This window comes from Harpia harpyja, chromosome Z, assembly GCF_026419915.1.
Source record: "Harpia harpyja isolate bHarHar1 chromosome Z, bHarHar1 primary haplotype, whole genome shotgun sequence".
Lineage (NCBI taxonomy): Eukaryota > Metazoa > Chordata > Aves > Accipitriformes > Accipitridae > Harpia > Harpia harpyja.
The window spans coordinates 52523434-52551023 of record NC_068969.1 but is presented as its reverse complement, the minus strand read 5'-3'; the positions used below and the strand labels follow the sequence as shown (position 1 = coordinate 52551023).

General features: G+C 35.8%; 1 protein-coding gene across 8 annotated transcripts in view; it reads left to right on the top strand.

The window, feature by feature from the left end:
- FER (FER tyrosine kinase) overlaps positions 1–27590 on the top strand; it is a 203377-nt gene that overhangs the window by 162256 nt on the left and 13531 nt on the right. For all 8 annotated transcript variants that reach the window (XM_052779075.1, XM_052779081.1, XM_052779079.1 and 5 more), the window contains one exon: positions 24381–24535. In XM_052779075.1, coding sequence (XP_052635035.1) covers positions 24381–24535 — 155 coding nt within the window. The remainder of the gene's footprint in view (positions 1–24380; positions 24536–27590) is intronic.

Sequence of the window (27590 nt, the reverse complement as noted above, 5' to 3'; positions counted from 1 at the left end):
ACAAATATAAAAGGAAATGTGCCATTTTTAGGAGAATATTTTGTAAAAAAATGAGCCTAAACACTCTTTTTAAAGTTCCTTTACTTTCTGATGGTCCAGGGCTTCTAGTTCTGAGATTTCATACCTTTCCTTTCCATTGTCCCTACCCTTCCAGGTTTTACTGCATAATTGGCTAAGATGTGAATGAGAAAAAAAAATTGCAAAAGGAAACTTTCTTAGGAAGGAAATATTATTTGTTCTTGTTACAGCATAGATAAAGCACAACTGTTAACTAGCTAGCTGGTATTTCTGCTCTTACATGTTTGAGTGAGTAACAGTGAATCCGTTCCCAGAAATCTCAGATAATTGTCTGGTCTTTCTGCCATGCTGAATTCATGTCTGGGTCCCAAGGCTCATCAGAGGGTCCAAAAGGACAACATAAAATGTGTGTTCAGAATACTGTGAGATACTGTAGTAAAATATTGTATATGATGCATATAGTTATGTGATCTGTTCTTTCAGAAGGGTATCTATTTTATTCTTGTGAGACAGCTGTTCTTGTGTGTAAAACCAAAATAAAGTTCTTGCATTAGAAAACAGTGTTTTATAGACAGTGGGGAGAAAAGTTAAGTGTCAAAAGCTAATTATAGAACAATTGGTATTTATTGTAAGAAATCAGAAGAAATTCTTAGGTTATAAACAATTCATAAGAAATTTCAGAGGAGGTTTAGATTTTTTTCTTGTTATAGAAGATGCATATTATGAAAAATATTTATTTTTTTGCCTTTGTGGAGTTGAGTCAGTGTATCTTTTTCTCATGAGATATCCCTGATACAGAAAATTCCCTCTCAGAAAATGAGTAAGTTTTGCTAGAAATAAAGCAAATGGGCTTGAAGGAAATGTAAGCAAATTTTCTCAGACTCCATCATTCTATTTAACAGGCTGTAGCATTTTGAGTGTTGTGGTATTGTGCTAGGGTTGTTTTTATTTAACTGCAGCACCACTTTCTTGTTGATAAATACTAGGAATTTAGAAGTATTATTCAGACAAAATCATTTGAATAACATCTTTCTAGAGTAATAAATCTACTCACCGCATGAGAGTGACAGGCTCTCTCTCTAAGAAGTGAAAAGTAAAAAATGAGACTACAGGGTATTGAAACTAAGATAAAAATAACATACAGCTAGTGTTTGTGAAAGCTATTGTAGTGATCATTAAGTCATATAGCTTACCTACATAGTATAATACTCTCTCTAATCTCATAGTCCTGTTGCAACAGAGAATAGTGGGTGAAATGTAATTACTTTCTGTGGTAAATGTAAAAAGTTTAGTGACATCTACTATTTAGAGAAATAACAAGCTTTAAGTTCACAGTCTGTGAATTTCTGTCTTGTTTTATACAAGGTCAATAAAAGCATGTACTTTGGAACTATTGTCAAAGGACATACTATATACTTTATGCAGAAGCAAGTACAGAAAAGAGAATATTATACTTCTGATATGTGTGCAACACTAATTAGGTTGCTATCATCTACACCATCTAGACATTTCTACCTCATATCTTCATTTTAGTTTCAGGGGATTCATTATTAACAGTTCCACATTCTCTTAGCTTTCATTACTTTCAACAAGAATTTTAATTTCCGTGACTTACTATTTCCTTTTTTTTTAATTGAACAAGAAGTTCCAGTATGCTATCAGACATGTTTCTCCAGATTTGCTAGTTTGTGTAGACTTGTTTCTTTGAGTAGGAAAATACATAATTTGCAGATAACTTTGAAATTCCCTAATGTCTTCCAGAGAAGAAAAATGCAACCTAATGTTGAACAATATAAACATTTACACACTCTTTCAGGAATAGCTCTCTTACCCATTTTCTTGAAGTATCTATCTATTCCTTAAACAGTGTTTCTTGAATGTATTTAAAAGTGAAGTTTGGACAACATTATAGCTTTAATAATAATAATTAGGATGAAATGGTAAGGTGTGAATCTGAAAGCATCAGGAGATATCAAGGGAAATCATTATTCAACCAAGGCTCCTAACCTCCCACTGAAATTCAATAGTAAATGAAAAGCTGCAACTTCTTACAGACAGATGAACTTCTATTCCATGAATTAGAAGTAAATCAATTTGCTGTTATCACTGGCTATCTTGTTATTTAAAATAAAATACTGGTTTGCCTGCCATCTTTGAAGTAAGAATTTCGCTATTAAATTGTAGTGAAAAACAAACTGATCCCACAGAACAAAGTCTTAAGTGCAGGAGACATTGCAAAACCAGTGTTGTGTTTACCTAAGTGCAGTAAGTACAACTTGCCATGCTAAAATCAACAGAAAAATTGTCATTGAATTCAATTGGAAAAGAAGTAGGGCCTTAGATGATAATGACTGCTTTTGCTGTGCTTCAATACATGTTATTTAACAAGGTGTTGTAGTCATTGCCATGAAACTACAGCAGTAATTCTCCACACTGTATCTTGGAGTGTAAAGTTTCATATTAAAACTGCTCAGAAAGTTCAGACACCCCCTTGTGAGATAATCCCAGATACCAAGTACTTCACAACCAGGAGATGCATATAGTGGCTGACTATACCACTGGTGGTGTTTCCACAGAATTTTTGAATTGTCTTTGATAATCTGTACCAAAAAGAAAGATGGACTGCAGAACTTTGTTTTTGTAGTGGGTAAAGGAGGTGTTAGTGGTAGCTGATAAACAATGAATTATATGATAGGATAAGGCAAAAGCAGAAGATGATGGATTGGGGAGGAGAGGAAGAATGCAGTCAACTAAATGCTAGTCACCTCAGAAATGAGGTACAAGGTTGTTCTTTGAGCATAGATCATTGACTAGAGGGTAAGCATGTGTGTCAATGTTTGTTTAGTAAAGCCAAAACATGCTTTCGCTTATACTGTTTTGTTTAGGATGTAGAACTTTTCCTGTTTTATTTCTTACAGCAGAAAATTGTAATTAGTGTTTCTAGAGGAGGAAATATATGTTGCATTAAGATATAATGTATTGGTTCAATAATTTATTGGCTTCCTGATACCAATTCTTGACATTCCAAAGAGGAACATACCCCAGTTGTCTCAGACAGAAAACTACCTTCATTTTAATAAATTCTTAGGCTGTATGTCAATGGTAATGAACAATAAATTCCCAAATTGCTTTCCAGAGAAAAATAAATATATTTTCCTTTTCTATTTTTTATACACACATCTATATATTTATATATGCATACTAAGTTACTCCTGTTTCGTGGATTTGACAAAATGTTTATCCACTGTCTTTTTTCCTGTAGTACTAGTGATGATATACCTTACTCTAATGTAGTTCTTCCCAGTGCCTCAGGAGGTTTTTCAGAAGTCCTTCCAAGCTTTACATTGCTGTAGTTTTATCACTGAGGTATTACATTCAGCGTAGATGTGTGGCTGTGTGCATAGTGAAAAACAGAAGAAGGAAGAATGTAACAGGGGTTTTAGTGTGCCTTCATGAAAGAAGTCAGTTTTAAAGTTCATGCAACTGAAAAACATTTTGGTTTAGAGAATATATTACTTCTGCATGGTCATAGATGGCATATAGTTCTACATATCAAATAATGAAGAAAATGCTGTTTTCTAGCTTACTGTGATCTTTCTTTGAGAGTCAAGACATTTTTCTCATAAAGCTGAGAGAAACTTAGATGAAGTTATGCATGTTCAGCTCAGTTCAAAGGTAAATTCAGTTCCAGTAGGTACTGCTCACAAAAAGATTCTGAAAAAATTGAATGCATCTTAAAGGAATCACAGTTGCTGAGAATAAGTAAAATAAAACAGACAGTAAGCTAAGTGCATGTTACATTCTCTCACTTTTTGTCATTGCTCTGTAGTTCTCAGCCTTTTTCTATCTCATTTGGCAGAATTATAGTGCAGGGATATGGTCTGAGGAGACATTTTTATATCACTGTAAGTATTGATTGAAATAGGGACTTTCTCTTCATCAAAGGGTATTTCAAAATCCCTTATGCAAGGCAGTAGGCAGTGAAGAAAGTCTTATCGGCTTGTTAACTAATTTGGAAGATTGAGGGAGATCATCAAGGTACATGGAGCTGTAAGAACTGTTGAATCAATGTTACAGTATTTTGTTGTTCACAGAATTAAGCTGAGTCACTCAAGCCTGACAGAAAAAGCTCCTGGCAAAGCTCTATGTCAGATACTTCATCAAGTCTCATGGGTTCTGGGAAATAAAAATAGACCAGTGAAATAAGGGCCATTTCCCAGTTTTAAAAAACTATATATAGGAGTTAGGATGGCAGAATAAGTAAAAATACTTGATTCGAAAGGCTTCCGGGTTTGGGAGTAATTTCTGGGCAGGATTTCGGAGATCAGTATGATGAATAAGCTTACAAATGCTTAAACAAGGAGTTTTCAAACTTTCCTGCTATTAATATTGCTTCTTAATAGTTAGTTGGTTATAAACATCTCCATTCCCATTCACTAACAAATGGATTGACTGTCCTTCCTGTTTGGTATCATAGACCTTCCTGACTTTTCATTCACTTCCAGGAAGCCACCCTTTCTTCCCATTATTGCTTGTGCAGACTGTCCTCTCTTGCACATGATTATCTGGACTAGTTTCTTATTCTCCTTGCAGGGTCCTGGATGGAATCATGAAGTCCAACTCCATCCTCATTTTCTTTTACTGAGACCACCCTTGACTCCCTTTCATATTGCAGATAAACCTTATGGGAGCTAGCATAACTGCTTAGATAAAAAGCTAGTCATAGATACGAGTTTAATATCTCTCTAGCTTGAAATGATCAGGGGTTAGCATGTTCCTGAATGGAAATTCTGAATATCATAAACAGAGAGCAAAACTGAGATTACAGGATCTCCCGTGCTGCTATTGTCTTATATTAGCTGAACTCAAGTGTGAAAAAATATTATTGTAGTTACAGATTTATTTATTTATCCTGGTTATTTATTAATGTATTTTAATTTCAGAGGGTTTATTTAACTTCTTTATATCATTATTCTTCTATAACACAGTTGGACTTCAGTTGTAAACTGAAAGTAGTTGTTTATAAGTTTGTAAGTAAATTACCATCCTTCCTACCACAAGAGAGCATTGTAACCTTCAGAGAGAGTCAGGCAAACAGAACTCTTAGGAGACTGTAGAAGTTACAGAAGGTTTTTCTATGTCGAAATATGAAGACATATTTTTTCCTTAAATGGGCAGTTGCTTTTTTTAACTATTAAGTACCTATTAAATTGAAGTGCTTCAGCTTCCTTCTCAGGGGTATTTTATAGCAACTGATACAGTGCTTGGTAATCTTTTAGACTTGACAGTGAGCCAGTATTTTTCTATGATAGTTTTAACCTATTCTTTAAAACTACACAGTTCACCTCTACTGGTTTTTTGAGCCCCTTGCAGTAGATGTTGTCTAAACCTGGAGCTGGAAGGTAGAACAGTCATCAGGTACCATAGCATAACTCAAAAATGCTATGAGGATGAGCAGAAATAATGGGGATTCTTCTGTGAGCAATAATAGCAGGGGCTCTGATGTGCCACTGTTGTGCTGCTGACATTGGCATGGGATAGGGGAAAGGACAAAATGGTGCTCCCTAAAGAAGCCTGAAGTTGAGAAAGCCAAAATTTGTATGATAGCTTTGTTGCACACAGTGTGGGACCGTGTTTGGCACTTGAAACAAGACTACATCTAATGCCACATAAACCTCTGTAACTGCATGTAATGGAAATCTGAGGAGCCTCAGCACCAGCTACTTCATTCTGTTAATCTGTTTCTCTTGCACTGAATTATTTGCTAATGTAGAGGTATCTGCTGGACACAATTCAAATCCCTGTAGACTGTTACTAACTGCAGCAACTGATTTAATATTTAAAAAACACCTTGAAATATTGTTCAAGTATTTCCCTTAAGATTCTGGGCTATACACACAACTTTCATTTCACTGATGAATTGTATGCTTCCTTTATATTCTGATATGTATATTCAAGACAAATTCATTTCATATCTAGTATATTGTATCATTTGTGTCTCTTTTGCAGAGATACTTAAAGAGGTGCAATAGTTGTCCATGTACTAGAAATAGATAGAGAAAAGAAAAAATATGCCAGTCTGTAAGGGAGCAGAGAGATACACTGAACAGAACACTACATGCAGCTCCGAACACTGATATTAGAAAGTGGCAAATAAAGTAGTAACTCAGAAAAAAGCAAAAGTATAGGCAAAACTGATGGACAGAGAAAACTGAGTAATAAAAATGCAAAGGATAAAAAGTGCTTGATTTAAATTATCCAATAAAGGTGACAAATGGCATTATGAATAAAAGTAAGAAAGGTAAAATAGACTGATTATTGGCTGATGTAATAAAAATATTTTGAAAACAGCTGAAAATTCTATTACTTAGTGTCTGTATTTGTGTATATATGGGAGGGAGTGCATAAAGTAAACGTGAGCCAATTTAGGCAAAAGTAGCATTTAGATTTGATGAACGTGTTTCTTTTCTTATGATGCTAGTTGCCATAGTTGCTGTGGTTGCAGCTGACAAACATTAACTATATGCTTCTAAAGGAAGCTGATATTTTTATTTTTTATGGGAAAAGGGAATTTACTTTGTCCTGTCACCAAGACAATTCTTGGGTCCCACTTTTCTATGTGTCACTCCTCTGTGTTAATTCATATGCAGAGCAATTTTGCAGAATTTCTCTCAAGACACTGTATCTGCTTTTAGAAAAACTAAACAAAGTTGGAAAAAAGTATAGTCAAATGTTTGAACAAATTCAGCTTAAAAACCATAGTTGAAATCCTAATTCCATTAAGTTAGTTAACTTTACTAGAACCAGGATTTCATGCTGTGGCTCATATTTACAGGAAATAGCTAGTTAAGAAACAGGCATTGACTGTTTTTAACTATACACAAAGTACTTTTTTTGGTCTTTTTTATTTATATGTAGGAAGATTTGACTCACAATGCCAGCTTAATTATCTGTTCATATTCCAGCGCCATCTATTCCAGACTTTCTTCTCTGTAGTGAGCTAGAGACTGGTCAGTTTCTTCCTGGGAGTTTGTTTTCATCAATAAATCCAGCTTTAATGATGGCTTAAGCTATCTGACTTACAGTTGACTTGCATATCCAAGTGACATAGAACTTTAGTCCTGGGGAAATTGTGTATTGCAAAGACTATTCCACACACTTCACAGTGCAGCAGCCACAGCTGCTGTTCACCCTTCTTTCCCCTAAATATTCCATATACTCTAGCTAAACATTTTTCACAGAAACAGACGTCCAGGAGAAGCAAGCAAATCTTTTCACCAGTAATGTGATTATACAGTCCAAAAAAGGCTAGAAGGGCAAAATTAAAAAGTAGAAATGCAAGAAAGCTGTCTCCAGATCTTTTGATTTGCAGCTTGATAGCTGCAGTCAGGAAAGGCTTCCTTTAATGTCAGTAGATGGTGGAAGTGATCTCAGGCTTTCCAGTAGGACACCCCCCACCACCACAGGATTATAAGCTTTAAAACACATGGAAGAAAAGATAATCAGAAGATTGCAAGGTGTACCATGGAAAGGAAGTCTCTGTACTCCAATAGTCATCTGGGTGGGTCACTTTGACAAATGCCCAGTTTCTGTATTGAGAACCATCTATGAGAAAATGAAAGGGAAAGTACTTCATGGGGTCATATGGAACTGTAGGATCAACTGAACTTTCAAAATTTATGAATTATCAATTCATTACAAATCAAAAGCCCAAATTTTTACAGAGAAAAAAATAAATAAAAAGGATTTTAAGTGAATGCACTACCATCTTCTACCTTGTCAGGTATAATAGGCTAAAATTTGATCTCTGTTCCCTATTAAAATTGCTGGTGTCCTTCTAAATGTCACAGGCATTGAACATAGTAGATAGTTGTGGAAGTGTTTATGGTTTTGTACATAAAAGCTAGTGCTGGGGTGAATGAAAAGAAGAATTCCTGTAACTTCTTCAGTTTATGATTCAGTTCTATTTCATTTCAGTAGGTAGAGTTTAGACGTTTTGTACATAAGTACACCTTTCATATTATGTTGAACTGCAATGCTAGGTGACATAAATGCCTTGATAAGACAAAGGACATAAACATTTAAAAATCATGCATGACAAGATTACCTAATATCCTTTCCAAATTACCTAGCCTATCTTTCTTTTTAGTTTAATATACATACCTCTATGAACTTGGTCTTACTCTTCTTACCTTTAAGAAACAGTAGTGAATGTTATTTATCTGATTCCACAGTGTGACTAACATACTTTTAAAGCCTATGGAGAAATACTGAAAACATATATTGTCATTTCCAGTTCATAGCTGTACTCTTCTTATTGTTCTGAATAATTTAATTTGTTATTTCTTTTGTTTCTTGTCTTATAAATAGCTTCATAATAACAATAATACTCTGGACTTCCTGCTTTTAAGTTGTACTTACTCACTCGATTTTTACCATTAGTGCTGCCCTTCCTTTTATCTTCTGTAAATTTTTTTCCATTGTTGTTTGTTTTGCTTTCTCTTACTGTGGAAGGCCTGAGACCTCTGCTGTTTATACATAGACTAATTGCAGGAAATGGTGCTAGTGAGCAGGAGAAAGTCATGTTCCCAAGTCAAAGCTATAACTAATTACGATTACCTTTGATGATACTGTATTACTACAGTTGCTTTGTCACAGTTAAGATTGCAGACATGCTTAGTTACAACAGTAGGGCAAAATATTTCTTACCTCCTTCTGTAAGTCCTCTGTTCAGGAGTATATAAACTTTTTACATTGGAAAAGAAGTCAGCAGAACTAAGCCATGTAGAGGAAAGGAACATTTGCTACCAGTAAGAACTGATAAGTTACTGCTTTGCTTGGTGAGAGGAGCTATAGCAAACTTGGTGTGAGTGCACTCTGCCCTGTTATCAAGATCATTAATGAAGATGTTAAATAAGATTGAACCCAGTATTGACCCTTGGGGTGCACCAGTAGTTACTGGCCTCCAACTAGACTTTGTGCCACTGACCAACTCCCTCTGGGACCACCCTTTCAGCCAGTTTTCAGTCCACCTCACTGTCAGCTCATCCAGCCCTTCTTTGTGAGGATTTTACAGCAGGCAGTGTTGAAAGCCTTACTTAGGCTACTGAGGTAGACAATATCCACTGCTCTCCCCTCATCTACCAAGCCAGTCATTTCATCACAGAAGGTGATCAGGTTGGTCAAGCATGACTTCCCCTTGGCAAATCCATGCTGACTACTCCTGATGACTTTCTTGTCCTTCATGTGCCTGGAAATTGTTTCCAGGATTAGCTGCTCCATCACCTTCCCAGGGATCAAGGTGAGGCTGGCCAGCCTGTAGTTCCCTGGATCCTCCTTGAAGACAGGAGTGACATTTGCTTTACTTTAGTCCGCAGGCACTTCTCCCAGTCACCATGATGAATGAAAGATTATTGAGAGTGGCTTTGCAGTGACATCAGCCAACTCCCTCAGCTCTCATGGGTGCATCCCATCAGGGCCTGTGGACTTACATAAGTCCATTTTGCTTAAGTATTCCCTGACCAGATCCTTTTCCACCAAGTGTGCATCTTCCTTGCTCCAGACTTTCTCCCTGGTCTCTGAGGCCTGGGATTCCTGAAGGCAGGTCTTGCTAGTTAAGACTGAGGTGAAAGCGGCATTCATCCTGTCCCATCACCCCAGGCCCTTTGCTCACCCATCCTATTCATCACTCTGCCACAGCATGGCTGGTCACTCTCTTCCTCCTTTATTCCTAGCTGAAAGCTCTCCTTACCAGGTCAGCCATCCTATTCTCAAATCCAGCTTTGCCCCACCTAGCGAGGTGGATCCCATCTCTCCTGAGGAGACACTGATTTGTAAACATGGTCCCATGGTCATGCAGCCCAAAACTCTGTCGCCAGCACCAGCTCCACAGTCAATTATTGACCTGTACTATCAGTGCCCTCCTCCTTATACACTTTTCCCTCACCAGCAAGATTGAGGACACCACCTGGGCCCCCATGCCCTTGACTACTGCCCCCAGAGCTCTGTAGTCACTTTTGATACTCTCCAGGTAGCCTGTGGCAGTATCAGTCATGGCCACATGGAAGAACAACAAGAACTAGCAGTCAGAGGGTTGAACAAGCTTTGACAGTCCCTCCACAACATCCTGGATCAGGCCCACAGCAGGCAGCAAACCTCTCAATCATAGGTCAGGTCAGCAGATTGGTGCCTCTGTCCCCCAGAGCAGGCAGTTGCCCATTACAGTCACTCACCACTTCTTCCTGGTGGTCTTGCATGGTTCAGGGTCAGGTGGCCCAGATCCTTTACTTGAAGGCACATCTGGCTTCTCTTCCACTTTGAGTGTAGTGACCGTATTTTGTTGTTGTAAGCCCTTAGGTAGGGCAGGAGTATTCCTGTTGGAGGCAGAAGTCATGAGCTTCATCTTCTCCAGAGGCTGCCCTTACCTTAGTACTAGGGGTGGACACTGCTTACATCTCTACTGCAGCTGGAATCTGCGGCTCTTCAAGCTACTGTGTCTCAGAGAATATCCTGTCTATCTCCCTTTTATCTTCTCTGGGGCTGTGTAGCCCCCTCGCTTCCTCCTGTAACTCGTCCACTTGGTGGCACAGCTCCTCCAGGACAGCACTGAAGGACAGAGGGACATCGCTCCTGGCATCAGAGAGTCCCCAGATGCACCCTGCAGCCTGGGGCTTGGAGGGCTGCATCCACCATCCGAATCTCTGTCTGTCTGGAACCTTTTACTTTAAGAATTGAGGTGTCTCTCTTGTCCAATAATATCAATGACCTTTTGAACATGTCTTGTTATTAAATATTTTAGATTAAGATCCAAAATAATTAAAATTAAAACCTCCATCTTTCAAGTTCCTGTTTCATGACCTCCTTGCAAATGATGCTGTGGGCAGCTCATGATGAGATCTTGGCAGTCTCTGATGTGCTACAAGGACTGTATATGTTTGGCACACATTGAATCATTGATTGTCAGTACACACTTTCTGAACTTTCTGTAGGTTACGGTCAGTATTGTATTCAAGTTGACAGTGGAAATTCACAAAATTACAAGCATGCTGCTTGGCAGCTTTTTTAGAATTGTCTAGAGTTTTTAGTATTTATGCTGAGATTCCATAAATGGCATGCTTTTGGTAGCAGCAAAGTTCACACCAGCTCAATACTTTGAATGAAAGGACTGCATTACAGTATAGATGCAGTGGATACAAGCTTTGATGCAAATAATATAGGCAATGTAGCAGTGATGTAAAATTCAGACATCTGACTTTGTAGGAACCTACCTGTACCCAGCTGGCAACATCTGCAGTACTGTACTGTACAGAAATGAGCAGTTTGTGTCTTGAATTGCATTTGAAGTTTAGTTGGTTTGCTCATTATTAAACTTATTTTAAAAGCTTTTTTCAAAAAAATCCTGCTCTCCGGTTATCAGTTACTAGATTAGCAGCTAGCAAGCAATTACCTGATTTATTTTATTGTACGATACCAAAACGCCATCTTAAATTTGCCTATACCAGTTTCTGTGCATTCTACTTTAAACTGAAATAAACATACAGTAAAAATAAATTTGTAGAGCTGTTTTGCTGTGAGCTGCTGGGAATTTATGTTATAAGTGGAAAAAAATCTATACTTCAGACCTTTTTTATGAGATACAGACTTTGCGTGTATGTGACTGGTTGAAAAAGTCATATTTTCATATATGATAAAATGAACAAATGCACTCGTTGAGAAAATGAATGCTTCTTGGGGTCATTCCTACTTTGACTGCTACCTTTTTGTTGTGTACTATATACCTGATAGTATAATAACAGATTCCAGGGCATCTGACAATTCAAATGTTTATTTTAAATCAATAAAAAGTTGTATTAGCTTATTTAGTCCATCTCTTTGACACTGACATTGGTCTGTACACCTATTTAACTGGTTTTGGTTTTTTGAGTAACTGCATTAATAAAATAGAAATTTTTAATTTTCCAAGGCAGCTTTCTCACAATTTAGTAGATAATGAGCTTTTATTTTCTGATGCTCAGTTTAATTCCATTACTTGTATTTAATCAGAGCCCATACCTGTTTTGTTTCTCTTTTCTTTCCACACGATTGCATAGTAGTATTTGTATTTTACTGAGTGTCTGTATTAAGGCTTACTTTTTCAAAATACAGTAATTTCTGTTTTACAGGTTAAGTGTAATTTTGTTGTTTCCAACAGACATTTCTCTATCTTTATTTATTTATTTATTTATTTATTTTTATTTCTTTGCCCTTACTGTTGTTTGCAGCAGCTCCTAATTTGATATAATCTGGAAATTTAATTAAATTGCTGTTTGACTTTTCCTTCAGATCATTAACAAAGCTGCTAAATGAAAACAGGCAACTTCAGTGCATTGCTATGTATTGTAACACTTTCTCTTGTCTTTTAAGAAATTTTGTACCCACAATCTCTTTATGCAGGCACATTTTAGGAGTTTAGCAAATTATTAGCTAAACTTTGGTTATTTTATAACCTTTGCCCACAGCAAATGCTAAAATAAATGTAACATTAAATAGCAAAGAGGATCCTGTGTATCTACAGTGTAGTGCTAGGATGGTTTTATATGTGGATATAGCCAGGTATAGTAAATCCATAGCTTTGCAATAGTTTTATAATAGTTCATTCTATTCCTGTCTTTAGATTAAGCACAGGAAAGGATTTCCTGCACCTCCAACAAATTTCTGAGTCCCCAGAGGACATGGGAGCACTCCAGATCCATAGGCAATCAACACTATACATGAGTGAGCATGCTTCAACAGAGACAGATAACAGCCAGAGGCAGGGTGGCTTCTTCTACATACAGAAGTCTGGATTTTTGAGGGGAAGGACAGTCTTGTAACAAATGACTTCATAAGATAGCATGAAGTTTTAATAAGAGAAAAAGGATGGAGTTCAGTAGGTGATGAATTCAGAGCCCATGGGCTTATTAACATGTATTCCTTTACTCTTCCTAGCTATAAAATCTTACCATGATGAACATGCATGTACATGTCAGTTCTTCCAGTTTCCAAAAGCTATGGCAGTCCTGTCACATCTGCTGCTATCAATATGAGATGTAAACATGATCCTTAATCAGTGAACTGTCATCTCCTGTTTCTTCCGCATTTCCTACTTCAGGTACCCCACCCAAATTGTCAAAATCCCATCACTTCCTTCTTACTCTTGTGACCAAAAAAGTGCAAAGTTTTTTCTTCCACCTTTATGTTTTATTTTTGGGTAGGAAACCTATTGTAGATTTTAAGTAATAGCCTCAAAAAGGGGGAGAGAGGTTCAATTTATTTCCTAGCTTGTTAATTTACAGAAAATGAGTAGGTTATGTTATTCCTTGCAATTTCAAGATATAATTTTCTACCATATATTAGCCACATAAAATTTCCTATGTATTTCTGTAAGCTAACTGCAAATCTTACTTAGCTGTCTAGGACAAACAGTAAATTATTACTTATCTTCATTTTCATTCATCTTTGCTTTAGATTGTTTTATGACAGTTACAAAGCAGACTATTTTTAGAATACTGATATATCTTAACATGCCAGTAATAATTTGTTGATAATTTTTGATTGAAAGTAGAGAGATATTGTAAGGTACAAATTACAAAATGTTTTTTACTCCGATCAGAAAATTATGAATTAGTAAACTATTATTATGTATTTTTGTCAAACTGGTTTCCATTGCTATGAATGCTTAGCTAGCATATGCTACCTGTGCCATCCATTTAAATTTTTTCCTTCTAAGAAACACCCACAGTGTAATAATTGCTTTAAATTGTTGTTGATTCTTCTCTCTCTCTCTTTGTTACTGGTTTTCTTTATGACTTTCTCTTAAAAATTCAAGAGGTTGGAGGTTTTTACATATTTTAGCTACAAAGCTTAGGATTACAAACATAACCCTCCTGTCTAGCACTATTTGATTCTACTAGTTCTCTGCTCTGTCTTTTGCTCCTGAGTTGTAATCAGACCTGATTTATTTGGTTTCTTTCTTATTCCTTGTATATTATTTTCATGAATATGAGGTCTCTTGTACCTTAATTATGCTTCATTTCTTTGTACCCTGATGATTAGCTTTTCATTTTTTAACTTCATTAAATAGTGTCTTGGGATCTAGTGCCTATATAATACTTTATCTACTAAAAAACTACGAACCTTAGTCCATACTTATCTGTTACTTTTGAAATCTTAATCCATGCCTGTCTGCTGGTAGGGGCAGTGTAGCAGGGAACCATCTGGAGACGTGAGCCGAGTAACAACCGGACACCAATACGGTTAAAGTTGTTCTCCCTTTATTGCCCAAATAGCGTGCTTATATACCTTGTCAAGCTAAACATCAGCTGTCCACACGCCAAAAGCTAAAATATAATTGGTTTACTAACTCTGTCCACGCGCATAAACATAGGACACAATTGGTTTACTAACTCTGTACACGCGCCTAAACATAGGACACAATTGGTTATACTAACTAAAACATGCAGAACTTGTCTCAGCCTAATTGGTTAAGATAAACTGCTGAATTGAGGTTCTTCGTGCCAAGTTTCCTTTATCTTGGAATGTGCACCTGTGTTCTTCTAATTGGCATCTTTCTTTTTTTGTCTTCTTGTTTATTCTGTTCAAGGCCTTCTAAAGGCGTCTGGAATACTTTTGCGACCGTTAGCTAAATATGTGTCCACAACAGGGCAGAAGTAGATTTAGGTGATAGGAATGCATTTAAAGCTAACTTGAACTATTCCACAATACAACGTTGTTGATGTTAGCTGTTGAAGAAGCAGTAGTGACTAAACTTGTCACCTGCTTCACCTGAACTTTGATATACACCAGCTGTAATTCTAACCTGAGAAGAGAGATGAAGATTTTAAAATATTTCCTTTTTTACTGAGACCTGAAAAGCCCTGCAAATACTATACTATTGTGCTAGTTCGTTTTATTCTAATGAAAAAGGTGGAAGAGACTAACCTGTATTAAAATTACGCTTATGAATTTCTTGGTTCCTTGGGCACTTGCAGTGGTTTTCATGTATTTCTTACGCTCTGCTTTTCATTGTTAGCCTTCAACTGTTTTTTAAACTTAATGAAATACATAATAATATTTACACTAGACAATGGCTTTGTTTAATAAAATGAGAAATCTATTTTCTAAAAATCTTCATCATCAGAGAGTCAGCACTAGAAGCTACTCTGCTTTAGACATTTTCTTTAAATTCAGCCTGGAAGCTTTTCTGTCACTGATGTGTAATGGACAAGTGAATATGATCTTTGACCATATCTGGTGTGCCTCTTCAGATGTTGCCAAGTTTGTAAACAAGTTAAACCAATATGTAATGCCTCTGTACAGAGAAATCAATGATATTTTGACTACTGCTGCAGTTATTGCAGCAAGTTTTGTGTTATCACAGAGGTTGAATAATGTCATGATACTATCACAAAAAAATATGCTTGGTAGTACAGTCGTATGGTCTATTGTTGTGTTTCATTTTAGTTGCTTCTGTGAATGATACAGTACTTGTGGAAATTTTTGCTTGAAAATGGTATTTGCCTTACTGTGAATAGTGCAGTCTACTTGTATGACCAATTTTGGAAATGGGACACATCTGTGATTGTGCATTAAGTCCACTGCAACTTTCTCAAGCACAAAATGTAAACTTAAGTTCTGGTCCATCTTGGATAATTACTTTTTGGACACTTAATTTCCCTTATAATTCAGTCAATATCAAATAGAATTTTAAGCAATATTAAAAATCTTATGGCTATCATAATTGTATCCATATTTGTGCTTCTTATGTTCTGTAATGTTTCGATCAAAAACTTCAAGAGCATAGGATTGGTTGCGTGGGATCCAGCAGTGGTATTATTCCTCTGTGTGTCGCATCGTTAGGTATTTCTGCAAGGTGTTTTCCCCTTTCCAGTTGCCCTGATATTGTAGGATTTCCATAAAGTTACTTATCATCCAGTCCTAGGGCTATCCAGGCCCTTAGTTTTCACTAAGGCTATCACTAGGATTGCTTTTTGTAAATTTTTTTTCTAGAGTTCACTCTCATGGTGTAAACCATTACTCTATGAGAAGTGAGGCGGCTGGATAGCTTAATGTACAGTCATACAAACTTAATTTGTAAAGGGCTTTCTCATGGCTATAAAACGTATGCTATGTAAATCTTTGGTTCCCATAACTTTAGAAAGGAAAAAACAGCTACCTCTAGAAGGTTGAGTATTAGTGTAAAATTGCAGAGTAATAATGTCCTCTGTTAAGTTATTCACATTGGACAAAGACAAGGTAAGCTTTCCTGCCAAACAAATGAAATAAATAGGCACACAAAAGAAATTGAATTGCAAACCTTTGTTTCAAGATATAAATGAAGTACTAGGGGGAAAAAAAAAACATTAGCCATTTGTAAGTTTCACATTTTGCTCAGCACATTACATGTAATCAGCAGTGCACAGGAAAAATGGGTTATAAAAATCTACAGGGATATCAATGCAAAAAGACGACTATTATAGACTAAAATTACTATGATGCAGTTTTCATCAAAATAATTGTTCAGAAAAATTCAGACAATAACTATCAAGTTCTAAAAAAGTTGAGAAAAAATGGAGATGAAGAAATTTAGATAGGAATGCTGATAGGAATGTTTCTGTCCCAGAAGCAGGCATTGTGAAAAAAACCTCAGAAACAGGAAAAAGCTGGGAGGAATAGATTATGCGTCGATTTATTGCTTCATTTCGCTCTTCGTAGTCCAGTGCTTTGATTCTCTTCAGGAACTGCTCATTGTCTACTATGCCCATCTTTATCTCTTTTAAAATAGCTGGTACAGAAACCTTGTCCTACTAGGAAAATGGAGGACATGTAGTAACTTACCTGAATAAAACTCAAAAGACGATAAAAGTTTTATAATGTGTCAGTAGATCTGTATAGTCCCTTGAGCCATCTCTGGGCTGTAAACGCTAAGTTTACAATTGCTTAATTTTCCTCTGTTATTACCTCTGTAGGTGACAAGCGCCATATAATGTGTGACAGCAGCCTAGGTTTCTTCCTAGTAAAAATGTACCCAAAGCAGAAGGTGTGAAGGCTCCAAGATGCAGGAGTGACCTTGTTGTGCTTCAAGCAGGAGTCGGAATCAGCTCAACTCTCTTCTATATAGAATTACCAATCTTGTTATTTAAAAAAATACTGCATCACTTAAAAATGCAAAACATTCAGAAAATAGGAAGCTTGGGTTTCTTTTTATTCCTCTTTTATCTCCAAACTAATTTCCAGTCTCTTCTTCACAGTCATCCATCTTAAACAGTTTCTTTTTTAATGAAAATTGAGATTCATACTTAATGCAATTATTCAACTCCAAGAACTAGACTTCTTTATATCAAACACCAAGTATTAGAAGACCAAAACTACAACTGTGAGAAGTGATAACGTTATATATATAGCATTTGTGCTTCCCTTTTGTACCGCCAAAGGGGCACTTTATGCCCTTTGAGGTATGAGTGATCTCTGTCATGGTCAAGAAGTAAAACAGAAAGTTTGACTCTGAAACATAAACGTATTGGGGAAAGTATTCTGTTCGAAATCTGCTACTCCTCTACAAAAATAATTAAATAATGTATCTAACTTAATATGCCCAATATTTGTACCTACCTCAAAGTATACCTTACTGTAATTGTGTAGTTACTCATTAGCAATTGACCATTTTGCAGACTATAAAAATGAATATAATCCACTGATTTTCATACAATACTTGTTCATCAGAAATGACTGTACAATAAGTAAACTTTTAATCTGACATATCTTAATTTTATTTTCAAGTATGTGTATGTGAAGGCATTTGCAGTAATGAACACTGGTACAGAAAAAGTGAATATATTTTTCTGTACAGCAGTTCATTAAGAATTTTCTTCTTGCTGTATTTGTACAGTCCAGGACAGCTGTCACTTTTTCAAAAAATGTAGCCATAGGAATGTAAATAGCATGAAGGTTTGTGGGGTGGGACTGAGGGTTAAGTTCTCTGCAAGCGGTGATTTCCTTACTGAGCTGTACAGTCCTCAACAGATGAAGCGGTATGCTTTGTCCTTGTGAACCAAATGCATCCCACTCTGCAGTTCTGAATGGGATGCTGTAGCTTTCCATCATCTACGACTGTGACCCTTGCCACAATCTATCACATATTGAGCAAAGCACTTTGAGAAAATCAGAAACATAGCAGTTACCAAGTACGTTTTTTGAGGGTGGGGATGGCAATAATAATGCATAGATGTTTGGAATTTTGAACAGGAACACTGTGATCCTCAACAGCACATTTATCCTTACAGCATTTTTAAAAACCCTTACAACTGCTCCTAGTATCTAAGGAGCATATTTTGTATTGGAATATAGTTTTGTTATTTTGGAGAAATCTGACATGTATGAATAGATTCTTTGTTCACCAACTTACCAGCCAATTTTTAGTTAGACCATGTTACAGTGTATTAAAGTAATTTAGATGCTTCAGCTTTATTGGGCTTTTATATTTTCTTTTGATTAATGTGATCTCACTAACCTTAGTTCACAGGAATATGTTCACCAAGTTGCTATAAAGCATTTTATGTGATAGCTCTTAGTATCATGACAATGAGAGTGAGCAGTGCAATGCAGACTATTTCTGGAATGTAGGAGACGTTTACTCTTACAGGTGGAGGAAGTAAAGGTTCTGTGGAAGAAAGGCATTTTTAGATACAGTGCTTGTGTTCAGCTACTGAATACAATTATTTGGGGGTTTGTTACTTTTTTTCTTTTGAGTTCTTTTTGCAAAAACTTTTTAGTCTTTATGAAAATTGCAGAGTGCTTTAGAGGGAGTAGTTGAATGTCCCTAATGCTATGAAGTGGGAGAATTTTCTCATTTTATAGTTGAGAAGAACTGAGCGGTATCCAAAACTATGGATAGCAAGCAGAACACCTTACCTTATTGAGAAAACACTACTACATCTAACTTGGGCTTTCTCTGGTTCCCTAGCACTGTTCATCTGTGAAGATGGACTTGTGTTATATGAGGAACTGAGAGAAATGATTAGCATTGTAGTTAATATTGCTCCATTAGTATTCATAATGTGATAGCTTAAAATAATACGAAGAAATAAGTAAAACAAAGTGTAAAGGGGGAATACAACATAGAATACATGGAAAGATGTGCTTCTGACCCTCTAATATTTTCCCAGTCTCTTATTAGGCACATACTATTTGCTCTGTTCACCACATGTAGCAAAAGTAGCAGCATATGCATACCAAGAAAGTTCTGAAATAGGTGTGTTTTGATTTAGACACCACTGGCAATTGCCTCAGGTGTTTGAAGGAGACGTAGTCTCTTATAGTCCATGAAAGCAACAGTTTCACTTACATGCTTGCACCCCCTCCTTTTTTGATCAGGTAATAGACTGTTTTCATTGAATTAAATGTGCAGAGGATCTAAACTGATCCTGTTCACTAATTAATTACTTGCTTTTATCACCTAAGAGTATTTTAACTGCATGATCCAGGGAGGGGATATAAAATGACTAATTAGTTCAGTGAGGCAATCTGTCGTGCTGGTTTAGTAATGAGGAGTTTACTCTCTTGCTTTGATTTGCTTTAATTGGTGGAATTCCATTGAAATACTAGGTATTACTTGCTGTGTAGTTCTTTTGGGGTGGTGGAATGAAGTAGGTAGGGGGTATAAGAGTGTCCTTAGAGAAAAGTTTATGAGGTTTGTGTCTTTACTGACAGACATGAATCGAAGTGGTAACAACTCCTAGCACAGAGAAATTGCCTCTACTTCCTCTTTAACTGGTTATTGGATTTTTAGCAAAAGTCTTATGAGCTATCTCTTGCAGTTTCAGTATATTCAAGCCATATTAGTTATTCCTAGTCAATGCCCTGTTTGTGTTTATAGGAACTGTACAACAGTGATTAAAAACAAAATTTCCTATTTGCATATTAATTTTTATTCCTTAGTATTTGGGGGGAGGGTGCTTTGTTTCTAATAGCACTAGGAACTTACATAATCTTGGTATTAAATAGTGAGAGTCAGCTTTTCTTTTACTAAGAGCTTGTTCTGTAGCAGCTCAGTGTAATTTGTGCCCAATTTATACAGCTTTCACAATATGAAATAAAGAATCTTTTCTTGGATTCTATGTTAAATATAAATACTGATTTTATGAGATTGCTGCAGCAAGTACCAAATGCTGTATGAGAAAAAAAAACAATGCCCCAAGCAGAGAGAGACCCCTAATTCCATGCAACGATATCGGTACTTCTTGTGGATGTTAGCTTTCAGGAACATTAAGGAGAAGGAAGAGAAAACAAATGGAACATAATTTGTTTTTTAGGGAAAAGAAGACAAGTAGAGCACAGCTGATTTTGGTTTAAAAAAGGCCATCTAGAAATTGTCATGTTTAACTACAACTATTTAACACTGAAGTTATCTGTAATAATGACTCCTCATAGTTGTTTTCGGTCATCAGCCCTATATATTTATATTTTATTGTTTTCCCTCACTCATGTCATCTATCATCCATACTTGAATGAAACACCATTGTGTATATTTCGTATGGAAAGTTAAGATGTAAAGGGTTTTTTATAAGCCACTTAACACTATTGTACTAGAGCTCTTTCCTTTTATCTGTAGCAAAGTGAAATGAATTAGAATCCTGGAAACTGGAAGAAAATTAAAGCTGTTAGTTATTAATTTAAAGCCATGGAAGTAATACTTTTTGATGCCCTTTTTTTCAGATTCTGTCTATAAATTCTGTAATAAAACACAGTGACCAAAATGCATTTTTGGTAATTTTCTCTTGTATCTAGACTGAAAAATATGAACATCCTTTTAAAGAAGACTGTCAGACATGAGGAGAAACAATGAAGAAGGTGTTTGAAAAATATTGAAAAATCTTAACCAAACCCTCACATTAATAATAATAATAAAAAGCTTGATGTAGCTATAGCCTTCAGTGTAACAATGGTTTTAAAAATGCTTTTAAGTATGCAAATACATGTAAGGGAATCTGGAAAATTCAGCGACAAATCACTTAGGATATGAAACAGATGTAAAATGACAGCAGAAATACTAACAAGGTACTGTAACTTTCAGGACATTTATAAGCCTGAGGAATTAAATAATAAATGTTAGTCAAATAGACACTGTGAAGAAATCACAAGTAAGAGAACGGGGAAAAAAAGAACCTGAAAAATACATCTACAGTGGATGTAACTGCAGAATCTGAAGTGGCTGGTGGTGGAACAATGAGAATGAAATTGTACTCTTACTGTTTCACCCCACTGAATGGCAAGTTATTAAAAGTGCAAAGTAACAGAACTTTTGGCAGGATTTAGCATGATTGTAAATATCACTGGATCTGCTAAACATTGGTGGTTTCTGTGTACTCCAAGAACCAACTCGTCACAAGAATTGTGAAAACAAAACTAAGTGCCTGAGAGGGGAATTACAAAAGTCCTTTAAAAAAGGCTATGACTGAAGTGGAGAAAAAGGGGAAAAAAAAAAATCACATAAAAAGTATTTTCTAAATATGTGAGAGAGCCTGCTGTACACATGAGAAAGGAAAAAAGCAGATTTGCTGAAGTCAGAAGTAAACATATTAAGTGCTCAAAAGGCTTTATTAACACAAATGATGTATTAAAAGTAATACATAGTATTATAGCTTCAAAAATAGAGTTTTAGCTAGAAGCAGCAAGAAGTATTAATACTGTGAGACTCGTAACCAGCACTGCTACATTTACTTTGCTCTTTGTAGCTTTATTAGTAAGTTAAGTTTTATCATAATGCATCCTTTTCTGTCTTATTGTTAATAGCTTGGCACTCACTATTTCATAAAATTTTATTGATACTCTGGAAGTTAGCAATGAAAATGCTTCTCTATTCGATACAAACTGAAACAAAAAGAAAGAAGCAATTTGCCTGGAAAGATTGATGGCGGACTTGACAGTTGTGTCCACCCGCACAAGTTGTGGGCCATTAGCTAACCACTGGCCCATGATTCCTCCCTTGGCACTTGTAGCTTGAATCGTATCATTCTGCGACCCGCTGCCAGCTAATAGACAGCTTGAAAACCACTGTTTCATGAAGCAAAGACATTGTGTGTCTGTGGTCTTTCAGAATATCTAGTGCTAACTTACATATAACCTGAACATATCCTGAACAATCTTTACCAACTTTCTCAAGTACCAGTTTGATTTTCATAGAAGTGTTTTTGTAAATTTTCAGTAATGATGAAAAACAATTCCTCTAGATGAGTCTGAAAGAAAAAGAAAACTGTCACATACAAAACAGACAAAAATTATGTGAACTGAGTGTGATCTCTGTTTACAAGCATCATACTGTGTACTGTTTACAATATATATTCCCTAATAATCAGACATATGTATGAGGAATAAATCTAAGACAGCTCAGTATATAGCTTTTTCTTAATCTGACCCAGAACTTGTTCAAATGCTAGGTCAGACTCTGGTAGGAAGATGTCTGTGATTTTAATGAACTCTGTAAATTTTCTTTGACATATGACTTCATTACTTTTTCCACTCGTTATGTGCATCTGTCACAAAATCTAGACTATATTGAGTAAAACAATAAAAAACCTAACGACTAAAGTACGATTGGAACCTAAGCCATAAATTCCTGAAGTTTCATGGTGATACTTTTTACAGACTTGAGTATAAGCAGTAACAATTTGATTTTGGTTTGCAGCTCAGTTACTTTCACCAAACAATACCACATGCTAACATCTATGTAACATAGTGCATATTGAGCTGTTTTATACATTTGTGCTTATCTTCAGCTGGACACTGTGACTTCAGACTTGTTTTTAAGTGGTCCATCTTCTCTAACTGCAAGAATAACTGCATTTATATCACTGTAGCATGAAGCTCAAGAGCAATAAATGTTCTTAGTGGCAGAGAAGTTGTGTGAGTCAAATACGTTAAAATTCTTAAATCAAGCTACAGTATTTATGCTCAAACACAGGCTCTGTATACATATCAAATAATGTACTGCAATATTAATATGGATTAGTTGGTCAAAGGAATTGTAGATATATGAGCTTTAACATCCTCGTATGTGGCTCAAGACTTTTACTTTAGACTAAATATAGTTCAATCCACCATGCATAGAGTTTGAAGCTGTTTGTCATTGGTTCAGAGCCTTCTTACTGCATTAGCTGTAGAAACAAATTTCATGCACACCATGGGCAGAGTTCTAGGTTAGTTTCTTCCAAGAGTAATCTAGTTTGCATGCACCGAAATCATTTTTTGAAACCAATGAATGTGCATTAAGTGCTCAGGGGATTCACTTCAAAACTATGCTACAGGTCCAATCCAAAACATTTAAGCTAGTATAGTTATTCTGGAATATCCACGTAAGACAAGCCATTTGTGAGCATATTAGCTGTTTAAGCAGAAAACAAACATTGTAAATTTAGTTTAAAAATACTTTACCCATGATGGTCCTAATGTTATAGATTTAATTCTGTTGCTTAACATTTTTCCCCCTTCAAAAACTTCATGTATTTTATTACATTAAGATGGGAATAATAATATATATTTTATTAGGTAGTATTTTAATACATTGTGAAAACATTAAATGTAATATAGTATGTTACTAATACATTATTAGCATATATCATTATTCCAAATGTATGCTGTAGAGAAGGCACAGTAGGTCTTTTATCAGGTATTACTACAGGCTGTCTCCTAATCTATAAAAACATGTTTGAGATGGAGGGAGGGAAAGGAAGGCTGTTGATTTTCTGAACTTCTCATATCACCGAGCCAAAATTCCTTTTCCTGTAATACTGAGTAGCTTTTTGGTTTTGATGGAAACTCTAATGCTAAGATAATATGAGCAGAGAGAAGGTGGAGCCAGTTCTCTGGTTTTCACTGTCTTTCATTACTATGGGAGCATGTTTCAGGGTGCTTCTTGAAATTCTGTTTCATTTTGTGTAAAATCTGATTTGTTAATCTGCAGGTTTATTTCTGTGACCTCAGAGGGCAGTTGTGGTCGGTTGACTTTGGCTGGCTGCCAGATGCCCAGCCAGCTGCTCTCTCACTCCCCCTCATCAACAGGACAGGGGAGAAAATAAGACAGAAAACTTGAGGGTCAGGATAAAGACAGGGAGATCATTCACCAATTACTGTCACAGCAAAACAGACTCAACTTGGGGAACACAATATTGCACAATATTTTTTTTCCTCTCTCACTCGTCTTTACCACAACTGCTATGCAGCATTTTTACCCTTTCTTAAATATGTTGTCTGAGAGGTGCCACCATCTTGGCTGAGGGGCTCAGCCATTTTAAATGGCTTTTAGTTCTTTCAAATCTGTAAAAATATGTGGGTTTATTTCTTGTTCTTAGAGACCTGGCTGCAAGGAACTGCTTGGTAGGTGAAAGCAACATTTTGAAAATAAGCGATTTTGGAATGTCCCGGCAAGAGGATGATGGTGTGTACTCATCATCGGGCCTAAAGCAGATTCCTATCAAGTGGACTGCTCCAGAAGCTCTCAACTATGGTAAGGACATAGTTGTATATTCTTGGAGAAGAAAAAAATAAAAATCAAAAGTAGCATAAGGAGCACCAGGACTACACCGTGGGCAATATTTGAGTATATATACATATTCCTAGGTCCCAGTTCAAATCCATAATATTTAAAGTAATTTTACTGTTTCAGTATTATTTAAGTTAAGTATAAAATACTGATTTGACTTCAAAAAGAATAAGGCAGCAACATCAAAATTGCTATTATGCAGCAATAAGATAATGCTTTGGTTATGTTGCTGACTCATTCTAGTAGACTACGTAGGCAGTCATGTAAATCATAATCACTAGCAAAATGAATGGCAAGTTCTGCATATTTATGGCAGTGATTGTTCTAGCACCTCTTTGAAAACAGTATGAAGTGTTAACATACTAGAACACTCTTAGATAAATTATTGTACCGGAGAAAAGTACAGTCACTGATTTATATTCTTAACTGCTGCTTTTTTTAACCTGCATTTTTATATATTGCTAGGCTATTATATTGGGGGAGAAAATCCATTATTTCTGATTGAGGGAAGTGGTCCACACTACATGGGTAATAATTCCAGAACAGGGACAGAAGGTGCTATATTTAGCTTTTTAACTTACATGAAACTAGAAAAATAAGTTCTTTTAAGTAAAGTGGTCTGTGAAGAAGCAGCATATTAAAGGAATGATGCCATGTTTTAGATATAGTTCTCTTAACTAGTTCTTTAGCTGAGTACTTAGAAAAAAATTGTTTTAAATTCTTCATCTGAAGTGTCTATAAATATTTCTGCCATCTCTTAAAGCTTTTTTTTTTTAAATCATACGTTGGAAATCATGAGTTTGTGACTTATGATTGATAGCAAAATGCTTCATCTCATTAGCGCTTTTGCATGAGTTAATGCCATAACACAATAAAGCAGATCTTCTCTTTGGGAGGCTAATAATAAATTTAGTTACCGTAATTGATCCTGCATTATCAGTTATTCTAAGATGTGTTAGTGTTGCTAGTGTTCACTGGGGAACACACGTTTCTATTTTGGGTGTTTGTTCCACAATAAAAGGTGTTTTGAATTTTTATTTTTGTTATTTCAGAAATGCATACAGTTTATTTGATATATAATGGAAGCCTATCCTTCATAGCCACATGCAGTCCAGCGGACTACATGAAAGCAGGAAACAGGCTTTTGTGACAACACCTTCACTTTGTATTTTTGAGTCTTTTTTCTGCATAGTACAGGAGAGGAGAGGATAGTTGATTAACATTTATTTATTTTGTGTTTCCTAAAATGCATACATACTGAAGCAGCTTTAAGTGATTTTCTGTAGTGTTTGGAAAATAAGCTCTCTCAAACATTTGTTAATGTGTTCAGCAGTCTAACATTCAACTTTCAAAATGTCATAGAAGTTTTCTGTGTGGTTTTGAAGGATCTTTTTTTCCATTCCCTTGAAAGATGTGAGTAAAAATAATTGTTCATGTTTTTCTATTTACCATCCTAATAATATGGTCATAAGTATTGCATTAATTTGTACAGGTAAGGCTGAAGGTATTTAAGGATGTCAGAGTGAAATAGAACTAAATCTGCAATATTTCAAAACTAGTTGGCAACCACTGTCCGTGTCAGTTCGTAATGGCAAGATTTAAGGGTGGGAAGAAAAGGAGGGATAGGGTCGTTTGGCTATTACATGAATGATACAGTGCTTAAGAAACTATGTAAAAGGTTATTTTTTCAGTCTTTTCTGGATTCACTGTATATGACAAATTAATAGCAGTCACAAAAAGATTTTTGAATTAAAAAACCCGCAAGTTGTGAAGTCTAGAAACCAGATTAGGGCAAATGGAGGGGTTAGGGAGTTGTACCTGAAGTCATAAGTGAAATCCTGATGCTACTAGAGCTTGTGGGAGATTGAATCTTTGGTTCAGTAGGTGCTGTTCAGTGCCATTCCATACTGTTATTTTTGCTTGGAGCTATATGATTTCCATCACTTCCAGCTAGTGGAAAAAAATGTTTGAAAAGCTCCTAATAAAATCACATGTTTAGGCCAAGTGTAGGGTATTTTTGCTTCCTATTCTCTGAAAATTAACATATGCATTTAATATGTATGTTTTTCCAGTACAACATTTTTGAGTTGTTTGTCATGTTAATAAATCACTGTGGAGGGGTTTTTTTGTGAATGAACAGGCCTTTTTTTTGCCCAGATAATGTCATAGTGGAAAAGATAATTAACTGTGCAGAACTTGTACTTTCATTAAAAAAACCTAATCACCTATCTTGTATCTACTGAATGATTTCAGTGAAAAATGTTAAATTACTGGATGCCAAACTCTGAAGAGAGTTGATACATAGACAAGAAAACTAATCTTACTACAAAGAGCTTAGTGAATGTCCATAATTGCCATCTACGAGGCACACAAGCTGATGTAGCGCAGCTGGAAGTGATACTTGGTTTAACAGTAAACTGAACTTTCTGATGTCAGAACAGTTGTCATATCACCCAACTGTCACTGTAATTTACATGTATTTTCCTTTTTTCTAGTCAGAAGTGGCTTAGTTTGTTTTGTTTAATGATTAGAGATGAACAAATAATACATTCACAAGCATGTGTGTATTTTAAAGAATAAAGACACACATATACAATGTAATAGTATGGAACAAAGAAAAACGGTCATAAAAAATGTTGAAAGTAATGTTGAAAATGGTTTTAAGATAGCATTTTCACAGATCCTGCTGCAAAGAGCTAGGACCCTTAACTTTCTGATGTGAATCCGTCCTTCTTAATGTGAATCCATCAGGGACAATAGAAATATCTGCTCCAAGATCTATCCTTCTCCTATAATATAAAGCTTTCATTACACAAAGATGTTTGGAATTCAATTATCTATCAATTATCTATTTTGCTATCTCTGAAGCATAGTTGAAGATAATGGAACGAGCAGGCCAGATTTTTTTTTTTCTTTTTCTTTAACTGATTGGGTGCCTCAGGTCTTCAGGGTCCAAATTAAACAAGTTGAAGCAACTATACTTTCATTTTCAGAGAACAGCTTCTCAAAGTGTGAAAAC